The 11,598-nt window shown below is 39.4% G+C and overlaps 1 protein-coding gene across 1 annotated transcript; it reads right to left on the reverse strand.

Annotated features, from left to right (window-relative positions):
* Positions 1 to 5,565: 5,565 nt before the first annotated feature.
* SCG2 (secretogranin II) lies at positions 5,566 to 11,113 on the reverse strand. Its single transcript, XM_007108332.3, has 2 exons — positions 11,016 to 11,113; positions 5,566 to 7,853 (listed from the first exon to the last, which is right to left on the reverse strand). Exon 2 carries the CDS (start codon positions 7,837 to 7,839, stop codon positions 5,989 to 5,991), a length of 1,851 nt encoding a protein of 616 aa, XP_007108394.1. The 5' UTR covers positions 7,840 to 7,853; positions 11,016 to 11,113; the 3' UTR covers positions 5,566 to 5,988.
* Positions 11,114 to 11,598: the final 485 nt, after the last annotated feature.

Raw genomic sequence — 11,598 nt, forward strand, 5'->3', positions numbered from 1 at the left:
GTTCCCTTGTATGTTATTTGTTGCTTTTCCCTTGCTGCTTTCAATAATTTTTCTTTGTCTTTAATTTTTGCCAATTTGATTGCTATGTGTCTTGGCATGTTTCTCCTTGGGTTTGTCCTGTATGGGACTCAATGCACTTCCTGGACTTGGGTGGCTATTTCTTTTCCCATGCTAGGGAAATTTTCAACTATATCCTCTTCAAATATTTTCTCTGGTCCTTTCTCTCCCTCTTCTCCTTCTGGGACCCCTATAGTGCGAATGTTTCTGCGTTTAATGTTGTCCCAGAGGTCTCTTAGGCTGTCTTCATTTCTTTTCATTCATTTTTCTTTATCCTGTTCTGCAGCAGTAAATTCCACCATTCTGTTTTCCAGTTCACTTATCCGTTCTTCTGCCTCAGTTATTCTGCTATTGATTCTTTCTAGTGTAGTTTTCATTTCAGTTATTGTATTGTTCATCTCTGTTTGTTTGTTCTTTAATTCTTCTAGGTCTATTAAACGTTTCTTGCATCTTCTTGATCTTTGCCTCCATTCTTTTTCCGAGGTCCTGGATCATCTTCACTATCATTATTCTGAATTCTTTTTCTGGAAGAGTGCCTATCTCCACTTCATTTAGTTGTTTTTCTCAAGTTTTATCTTGTTTCTTCATCTGGTACTTAGGCCTCTGCCTTTTCGTCTTGTCTATCTTTCTATGAATGTGTTTTTTGTTCCACGGGCTGCAGGATTGTAGTTCTTCTTGCTTCTGCTGTCTGCCCCCTGGTGGATGAGGCTACCTAAGAGGCTTTGGTAAGTTTCCTAATGGGAGGGACTGGTGGTGGGTAGAGCTGACTGTTGCTCTGCTGGGCATTCTCAGTAAAACTTTAATCGGCTTGACTGTTGATGGGTGGGGCTGGCTTCCCTCCTTGTTGGTTGTTTGGCCTGAGGCAACCCAACGCTGGAGGCTACCTGGGCTCTTTGTTGGGTCTAATGACAGACTCTGGGAGGGCTCAGGCCAAGGAGTACTTCCCAGAACTTCTGCTGCCAGTGTCCTTGTCCCCATGGTGAGCCACAGCCACCCCCCACCTCTGCAGGAGACCCTCCAACACTAGCAGATAGTTCTGGTTCAGTCTCCCTTGAGGTCACTGCTCCTTCCCCTGTGTCCCAATGTGCACACTACTTTGTGTGTGCCCTCCAAGAGTGGAATCTCTGTTTCCCCCAGTCCTGTCATAGTCCTGCAATCAAATCCCAACAGTCTTCAAAGTCTGATTCTCTAGATAGTCTTCCTCCTGTTGCCGGACCCCCAGGTTGGGAAGCCTGATGTGGGGCTCAGAACCTTCACTCCAGTTGGTGGACTTCTGTGGTATAAGTGTTCTCCAGTCTGTGAGTCACCCACCCAGCAGTTATGGGATTAGATTTTACTGTGATTGCGCCCCTTCTACCATCTCATTGTGGCTTCTCCTTTGTCTTTGGATGTGGGGTATCTTTTTTGGTGAGTTCCAGTGTCCTGTCAAGGATTGTCCAGCAGCTAGTTGTGATTCTGGTGTTCTCACAAGAGGGAGTGCGAGCACGTCCTCTACTCCGCCATCTTGGTTCCTAGTCCCACTATTCTAAATTTAAAGTCAAGTTCAATTCTTCCTTCTCTCCTATCTTTTCTCCCTTATTTCTTCATTCTCAATTCATTCATTTGGTCAATATCTATTTTCTGTGCATTTTTTATATTCCAGTAACTGTTCTAGGAAGCTAGAGATACCACAATGAATAAAACTACCCTCAGGGAAATTACATGCTAGTGGTGGAGGAGTAGACAATAAAGAAAATAAAAGTGAAAATTAAGAATATTAGATAAAAGTGCTAAGGATAAAAAATCAGGCAATGAATGGAGATAGGAAAAGTGTGTAGGAGTTGAAATTTTAGAAAGTGTGGTATCAAGACGTCAATATTTGTACAGAAACTTGAAGGAAGTAAGAGAGAAAACCATGTAGATATTTGGGGAAATAGCACTTCTGAAGGAGGAAACAGCAATTGCAAAACTCTTGAGGCATATTCAAGGAACAGTGAGCAAGCCAGTGCAGGCAGAAAAGAGAGTAATGCAGAGTACTGGGAAACTCAGAGCCAGATCATGCAGTTGTATGAGAGAAGGTAAGAGTGGGTGGAGAATTGGACTTTACTAGAATTCTTGTTTAGCAAAGAAGTTACCATGAAACACAAGAGACTGACGGGAGTTAATGTTTACAAAGGAATGACTATAATGATGAACCATGAAATTTAAACTTGACAACGTGGGTGGTGAAGAATAAAGGGGATAAGAGAGAGTGGAAAGATGGTAGGATCCATAGGTTACATTTTTGGTGGGTGTGGGGGATTTTACTGGAAGTAAGGCACTAGAGGCAGTACCATGGAAATATAGAAGGTGGTTGTTAGGGTGAAATGTTTGGAATTCAGTTTAGGAGAGGCTGCAGTTATTAGTAAGGAAAAGAGCAAGGGCGCAACCATGCAAGTGAATGGCTGGTGAGGATGGAGCCTGGAAAATATTGGAAAGTCATCTTTATGAATATTGAAAACAACAAGTATGAACACGGTAGCAGTGCTAGAAAAAGTGACAGTGATCAGGAACTATATTTAATGCGTGAGGGTAAGTGACCTGGGGCAGTAGATGTCTGTCTGCAACAGTTGGGGGGTAAAGGGTGGGTAGTAAGCGATAGCATGAGATTCAAGGTCAGATATTTTTATGGAAGAGAGAAGATGTACTGTAAGCAGCAAAGAGGAGAAAGAGAGTTTCAGGGGAAACAGGAACCTCAGAGGAGAGGTAGGTTTTCCCCAGAGAAAGAAGGTTAAAAAGAACATTCACAGAAGAGTTTGAGGATGCAGGGGATTTTGCTGATGACTGACCTTGAGTATCAAAGACAAATGAAAAAATATATAGGATATGGGACAGAGTAGGAATTGGGGTCCAAAGAAGTGATATACAAAGTTTGGAGAGTGAGTATGGGAAATGAGAGATGACTTGGAAGTCTTGTTATAAAGGGCACCATCAGCTTAGTCCTAACTGTCCCCAAAATGGGTAGGGTCAAGAGGCTGGGAGTGTTGAAGGAAGGGAAGGGTTGGTAGGTGGTCGTCTTGCCAAAAGCATACAGAGTGCTAGGCCATCTGACTCCTGTCAAGGCATGGACTCCTACAAAGGGGTACAGGTGTAGTGCACCCTTCCAGTGGTGGCCTGCAGGGGGCATTTGTGAGGAGGGCTCAAGCTACTTCCTGACTTCTGCTGAAGGAGGTTTCTGGCCAGGGAAAAGGGCAGTGTTGCCCTAATCCCAACTAGTCTGTCATCCACATCCTTTATACTTAGAGCTTAATTTATTATGCTAGTAAGTAATGTACTAAAACACTTATGAAAAAATACCTTTAGATCAGAAATAAATAAATCTGATGACTCAATAGCTGGGTATATGGTGATGCTGCAAAAAGGCAAAGATGCTTGCTGACTAGTGTCTGAGAGAAGTCAGGTAAAGAATATGTATCCCTTGGGCTTCCCTGGTGGCGCAGTGGCTGAGAGTCCACCTGCCGTTGCAGGGGACACGGGTTCGTGCCCCGGTCCGGGAAGATCCCACATGTCACGGAGCGGCTGGGCCAGTGAGCCATGGCCACTGAACCTGCGTGTCCGGAGCCTGTGCTCCGCAACGGGAGAGCCCACAGCAGTGAGAGGCCCGCGTACCTCAAAAAAAAAAAAAAAAAAAAAAAAAAAAAAGAATATATATCCCAAATTAATATATTTCCCAAACTGCCAATCCTGATGCCAGAAATGTCACTGTTAGAGAATCAGGGAATTTCAAGTGTAACTGAGACTTTGAGAAAAAGCAGCACGGTGTAGCAGAATGAGTGCAGGGTTTGCCAGCCCACTGATGTGTGTGTAAATCCCAGCCTGGGGCCTCATCAGCTGTGTTGTGTCAATTAACTTGCTCTCATTTTCTAACCTCCCGGTAGAACATTCACACATCACAGTGAAGGCAAGTTTCTGTTGGGTGGACATGTGCCAAGATCTCATTCTGCATAGGGCATGCATGGAGAGAGTCACGTGGCTGATTTAGGCTACTAGGAGTGGATGGCTGCATGAAACAAAATCGAAGAGAAAATGTAATGGGCAGGTGGTGGTATATGTGAACATCTGCAAAGCATGGCATATAAATATGTACTTAGACTTTAAGCTGCACAAATATCCTGGATCTCTCCATAATCTTGAATTCATAGTACTGCCCCATGAGGCATTTGAGTAAAAACCACTTATTAGAAACACTGTAGAGACAATTCCCCTCTAAGGTCTTAGATTACAGATTCTAGAATTCCATGAAAGTGCATGATAATTGGACAGAAAAGAGTCTGGGCAAAATTACAAAATAGGAAAACCTACATTCAGTGTTTTCCCCAAGGTGTGCAGGGCCTTCTCATTGCCTTTTAATCATTCCAGGATTGTCCCTCCTCCCCACCCCTGACAAACACACACACACAGACACACACACACACACACAAGTGACCTCCCTTGGAAGTGACCCATACTGAGATTACATAAGCCTCCCACCACCCCACATCCAATGCCCCATCCCTCAGCTGAAACGGCCCTCCCCAGAGAGGCAGTGTAGTGAAGTGGTTAAGAACACAGGCTTTGGCAATTTATAATACTGGGTGGCTTGGGGGAAGTTATTTAAACTTTCTGAGTTTTGCTTTTTCTGATGTAAAAGGGTGATAATAAGTGGCCTTTGACAGTGATACAGTACAAACTGAATGAGATAAAGTGTTTAGTATTGTGCCTGGTGCAAAATAAATATTCAGTAAATAGTAACTGTGATTTATTTCCTTGGTTTTTTACGACCACTGTTGCTTTGTTGCTCTATATATTTTCTCGCTGCTGTTGTTGATTCCCTGTTGATATGTCAGGATGCTGATAGCATCTACCCCTGAAGTGACGCACATCATAACAATTATGTACTGCTTAGCTCAGGATTCTCTCTAACACGTGGACAAGAGAGAGGGCAGCTGAGGTATTCCCACTGTGCCTAAGCCATTCACTTACCTGACAGTCAGTTTGGGGATCCTTTGGCCCCTCTCAAACCATACCAAAGAGTAGCAGCCTTGTCTTCTGGGGACCAGGGTGACCTGAGAATAGGTAGATTGCTTCCAATATAGTAGATTGCTATAACTGTTTCTGACTGCCCCGTACACATCTCTTCTTTTTCAGTGCTGGTTATGGAAGACTTAAATGTTTGCATTTATATAAATCAAGGGTAAAAGGTATAAATATGATACCAAAAGTCTTATTCCATAATCATAAATATGAGAAAAACTATAGGCAAGCATTAGGGAGTGGGCTGCTTGAGGATGTTGCATTCTACAAATGTGCAGTATGGTCGTATGTTTAAATTCCTTATTTCTTACCTGGATAGACTGTGGAAGGCGATGATTTTCTCTTTTAGCTCCATACTGCTTGCTCCATAGTCACCGTCTCTGGTTTTCCAGAATGAATAACCCACAGTTGTCCAGAAATAACATTTATTAAACAACAACAAAACACACAATAGAAAAGGCCTTATAAATGAAACTATATATTTATAATGCTTTATTTTTTTTTTGCTCCAATACTCCACAAAACACTACAGACAGTAACAAAATAATTCAATAAGTATTAAAAACTTTCAAGAGAATTATAGGACACTCGTTGTCATATGTGAGCATCAACAATGCCACAGCCATTAGATACACTATTAAACACTATCATAGATATCTTTCTTGAATAAGGGATATGATTAATATTTTTATCCAGAAGTCATAACATTTACACATATCCATACACAAGAGAACAGCTCAGAGTTAGTGAAGTAGACACCCCAGTGAAATGGAATCATCTGCCTGTACATCATTTAAAGGTATAACAGTGTTAACAAGATAGAAGTCAACACACTAAAGAGAAATGTTGGTGTTTGCTTGGGGTGGGAGGGGTGAAAGTAGGGCAATTAATGAGAGCTGCTTACATATTTTCCATTGCTCTCTTAGCAATATGCTCCCTTCCCTTTTCTGCCTTTTCTTGGTTGAGGTATTCCAGCACTTTCATTAACACATCTTCATCCAAGTACTGTCTGTTGGGGGTATCGTCACTCTTCGGGGACCCCACAGGGAGCCTTTTGCTTACCGAAGCCAGCTTGTCAGTCTCCTGAGAGCTGTATTGATTCAAACGCTCTTTGAGGGCCTGCTCGATTTGGTTCTCTTCCTGTAGATCATCTTCAGATGAGCCTTGACTAGGAACTCGCTTCAATTGGTTTGAATTCATGATCTCAGGGTATTTAACTAGCATCTTGGCCAAGTACTCTCCTAATTCTTGATCCTTGTCATTCAGGTTTTCATAGGCCATTTGTCTGTTTTCAACATCTGGCATCCAGACAGCTTTGGGAAGGTGGTTTGCTTTAGACCTTCCAGGACCATAGGGGAGTCTTGAGAGAACCTTCTCTCGGTTATACTGATTGGGAAAATATGGAGGCTTTTGATTTGCTGCATTTTCCATCCCTAAAAGATTTAAAATGTCCTCAACACTGAGCCCATCTGGTAGAGCCTCTGCCACAGCACGACCAGGTGTTTTGGGGTAGCCATTCTTGGAAAGCATCTTATTTTGGAACAGATCTGGATGGTCTAAGTCAACCTCTGAGATGTCTTCAGGGTCAAGGGGAATTTCAAGCTCCTGCTCTGGTTCCACTGATACATTTGGCTTCTCTCCAGTTTTGAGCATGTCAATTAAGTCTTCAGGGGGTATTTGTAAATTCCTTGAGATTTCAATCAGCTGATAAATAGATTGAGAATCAAGTGGTTTCTCAAAAAGCCTGGTCGCTCTTTCCCCGTTTTGCCCATTCTGTGACCTCCCACTTCCCGCAGCATTCACTAACCTTTTCAGATAGGCAATTACTTTGGAGACATCATCTGAGAGCTGGTCTTTACTCTCTTTCTGGAAATCTTCATCCTGGAGGCCCAGCTGCCCTGAACGCTTCATTTCATCATTGATTTGTTCATTTTTTTCTATATTCTCTTTGCTGTCTCTTACCTCTTCCTGGGTTTGACTCTCTATTTTTTCCTCTACTGGGTTCCAATCTTCTCCCCCAACCACGTCTTCATAGGCAATGTTATTAGCCTTGTAGATATCATCTTCATCATCTGTGTAAAGTTTCTGCTCCTCATCAACCCTCTCACGCTTCTGGTTGTTTGGTCCCGTCAGTTTCCCCAGCTCTTGGAAGACAGATTCCAATGTAGCAAGGCTTTGAGGAGTATATTGTTCCTCTACTATTTCATTTGTGCGTTTAAAGGGGTTGTCCCTGGAATTCTCTTCATATATAGGAGGGAATCTCATGTGCTTGAGCTTTCTCTCCGGCCACTGTTGAGTCTCATAATCATCAGGCATGTCCATAGGAAAGTTCTTTTCTGAATTCAAGGTATAGGGCTTGTTTTCTTTTGGTGCAGACTGGGGCTCATTTTCAGCCTGTCTCAAAGCTTCAAGTATTATCTTCATCCACTCATCTTCACTCAGGGAATCCCTTGAACTTACTGGCAAGTCACCATTTTCTTTTTGCTGAAGGGGAACAGAGACACCTTGGTAGGGATTGTAGTCTAGGCTGCTTTCTTCTTTGTGAGCTTGTTGTCGGAGCTTTTCTATGTACTCCAAAGCCCTGATCATTTCAGGACTAGGAAACCTTTGGACATTTTCCAATCTGATATCTGGTTCCTTCTGAAGCAGCTGGTTTCTCTGAAATGAAGCTGCTTCAGCCTCAGAGAGGAGGAAAATTAAAGGGATGAGAAACAGGGCTGCTCCAAGCCAGTGAGTCTTAGCTTCTGCCATGTTTGAAAGATTTCCTTAAAGCACAGAAAACATGAGTTAACACAAATGAAACAGAGTAATAGACCCTATAGCAAAACAGGTTATTGACCATTGAGGGGAAAAAGAAACCATAGTAGAGATTATTCCACATTAATTTAGGATGACTCTTTTTAAAATCTATAAATATTTCCTACACAATCCTCACAAGCTAACCACAGGAATCTTTAGCAAAATTGTTACCCATTTGCATCAAATTTGTATGGCATTCTCTTGGTTAAAATAATAGCAAAAACACTGATAGGAAGTTTCTCAAATCTTATTTTTTAATTTATAAAACATGTTGTTTGTTTTGTAGTATGCATTGTTTCTGTTAAATAAAGACTTTCCAAGATGAGTTTTAGTTATCTTGTACAGCATTCCTTCTGAAATTAATGGCAAAAAAATTAGCTGGCTTAATTTAAAACATGCATGTACACACACACACACACACACACACACACACACACACACAGAGTTATCTCCTTATCGAAAACCACGTGATTTAGTTCCTGAATTGTCCGTGTAATTTGTTGTAGAAACACAGCAGCAGTGACATTACTATATATGATGAAGTGATATACCATGTTAATGTTAATCATACTGAATTATCCATACGTTTTCAGAAATAACTTGTTCTCACTCTGCCACTAAATCATACTATTAATTTTGGAAGGTCTATACCTTAATGACCTCCAGAATATGGGTCTTCTCAAGTCCCAGCTAGTAGGTAAACCTAATGAAGTTTTTTCTTTAAATATCCCCAAAGCAGTGTTTATTTACCCACTGAATTCCAAAATATTTAATTTAGAAGTCTGACACTTTATAATTACTCATCTTGATTGACATGTAATAACACACACGGTACTGTCAGGATACACAAGCACAATAGCCAGAGTTACAAAAAATAATAAATCCATGATATCCAGTGAAGTTTATTTCAGTGTAAATGTACTAAAATATAAACTGTTTTAAAATATCTGCACTCCATATTTCTTCTAATAATTTTATTGTGACTGTCTTGTAAAATGCAATCATGGTTATATTTTTCCTCAGCCCTCAAGAGTGTATAGTAAATAATAACAGATGCTACAGAGAGAACATAAGCTTTCTTAACCAGTCTATTTCTGAACTTGTGAGTGTTCAGATTCAGCTTGACTTATGTCTGTGTCTATTTGGGTGTGGACCTATGAAATCTTAAATGACTCATACTGTTAGAAAATCTTAAAATAACCACTATGTAACTCCCAATTTAGATAAATACAATGTGTTGAATTCTTCCTACTTAAAATTTTTCATTCATTTTTTTTTCACCAAGCCTGAGAGTCTCATGTATGAATTAGCAAAAGGATTAGTTTTTACATGTTTTACATTTGGCATTGATAACATTTAAACCTATTTCAATACTTGCAATTTTTGTTACAAATAAAGTGAATGTAAAAGAATTTTATAAGTTTGTTCATGATATCGTACCTGAATTATGGTTTTGTGATATATAAGCTAAGTTATGTAGGTACAATTATCTACTAGCTTAGACATCAATTGTAGAAAATATCATTGTTCACTAGATTATATTGGTATTTAAGTAATGTTCTCAGTTTTTAGAACCTAAAAAAAGTTGTAATTACAGAAATTTCTTTAGCACATATTTATTTATTTAAATGATTATTAAAATTAGTTAGTAAAATATACATTTATTTAAAAGATCCCCATTAACTTGACTACTTACTTTACTGAAAGGAAAATCTTTAAAGGCATGTCAGAGAAAATTTCTAAAATATTTGCTATGAATCAATGTTTACTAAAGGAAATTGCATTCATAAATTCTTAGGTTTAAGTAAAAGTAAATTATGCATTCTTCTTTATACCATTTCAGGATTAATTTAGATTTGGAAATCAATTTTCAACATTGGCATTTGGACTAGTAGTTTTAAGAATCTTAGTGAACTTATTTTCTTTGAGACCATTATCCTGAAGTATTTTTAACAGATGGGTTATGTGCTGGTCTTTAAAATCATTATCTTGTAGGTGGGCTTCGCTGTGGAGTTGGAGCAAAATACCCAATGCAGTTATTTAAACCACAGCCTAACAAGAGCTACTGTTTGGTCATTTATTCAGATTCAGTTTGGATGACATAGTTATTGCCTTTGAGTAAGGCTCAAGGGATTTCTTTCCCAGGTAGCAGCTCATCTAAGTAGTGAAGGTGGTTTCAACAGCTCTAATATTCTATATAGAGTTTGAACTAAAGCCTTGTAAGTTAAAATGTCTTTTCTATTCAAATTAGACTAGAGCATTAACAAATGCAGCTGGATATATCAAATTTGAGCAATTCAACTAGTTAGGATGCAGAAAAAAAGAAACACTTGTCCCATTCAAAATATTTAGCAAGATATTGTACAACCTCTTTCAACCAAAGCATAATAATAATAGTTTGTACAGTTATGAATGTTTTCCTCATGCATTCCAAATTATGATCTCTCTGTAATCCATGGTCATATCCAACCTGTAACCCAAGATAATATTTCACCCTGAATAAACAAGGAAGCTCATTCTAATCTTACCTTCCTAGGACTAAAATTAGGAAATAATAATGTAAGCCTTTTCAGAGTATACCAATTGAGAAAATAATTTTATATAGTTAATTAACTTTGAGCTCTTGCAAGGTAAGTGTCAAAGGGAAAAAAAACCTAATTCCAAAATTGGTTGCTTCTATCACTAACGTGTTTAACAGCCTTTGAATCATTGGAAACCTACTGTTAAGAATATTAAGCATATAAATTATATCCTTGGCCTTGTATCTGGTTCTTAGGGGAAGAAACAATAAATTAAGGAAAGAAACAAAATATCAGGCTTGGTTAACTTTACATTAATAATGTGTATTGACACAAATATCCTAAACTTATTCATGCTTCTTATATATGATTATGTAAATAGCACTATGGTTAGTAAATACCTAACAGCAAGTGGTATAAATCACAGATTCAATCATATATATGTACACATATATAGTGTCCTTACATTGGCCGATGAGCAGCAGGTTGCTGTTCAGCTATTCTATAGATACAAGCTTGCCAAATGGTCTTTTTCTTCTTAGCTAGGAATTAAGGAGAGAACACGCAATTTAGAACTTTCAAGTAAATCAAAGGGAAAAGCAGTCTTACCTCTTTTTTATATGGCAGAGAATGTCCACAGCACGTTCCTGCTGGTCCGCTGCGTGAGCTGCTCTGACCGTTTCAGCACCCGGACAGCTCCTCGGCTTATAGGGAGCCGCCGCGCCTGACTCCGCACTGCCACACTGACGTCACCGGCTCAGCCACAAACCCGAGCATAGGCGAGCTTCTTCAGAGAGAAAATAAGCACTTTATATATCTTTAAAAAAAAAAAAAAAAAAAAGTTGCCTGCTTACGCCACCTGTCTTTTTGTGGTAAAAACTGCAGTTTCCTTTTTTTTCTTTTATCAAAATCTTTGAGACTTGAAATAAAATGCTTTGCACAATCTCCCTTAGAAAGAAAAATCCATCAGGTAGACATGGCTAATTGCAATACAATCTCGTCTATGTTCTAATAGCTTGTGATAAGTGTTTCCTATTGTTGTTGCTGTTGTAATCGTCGTTATAAGAAAGTTTTACAGACAAGGACTTTTTTTTTTTTTCCTTCAGTGGTCACAAAGAAATTACATTACCATTCCTCAGTATGCTCCAAGAGGAACAGAAGACACATTATGAATATTAAAACATATTTTATA

Source organism: Physeter macrocephalus, chromosome 2 (genome assembly GCF_002837175.3).
Source record: "Physeter macrocephalus isolate SW-GA chromosome 2, ASM283717v5, whole genome shotgun sequence".
NCBI classification, from domain to species: Eukaryota; Metazoa; Chordata; class Mammalia; order Artiodactyla; family Physeteridae; genus Physeter; species Physeter macrocephalus.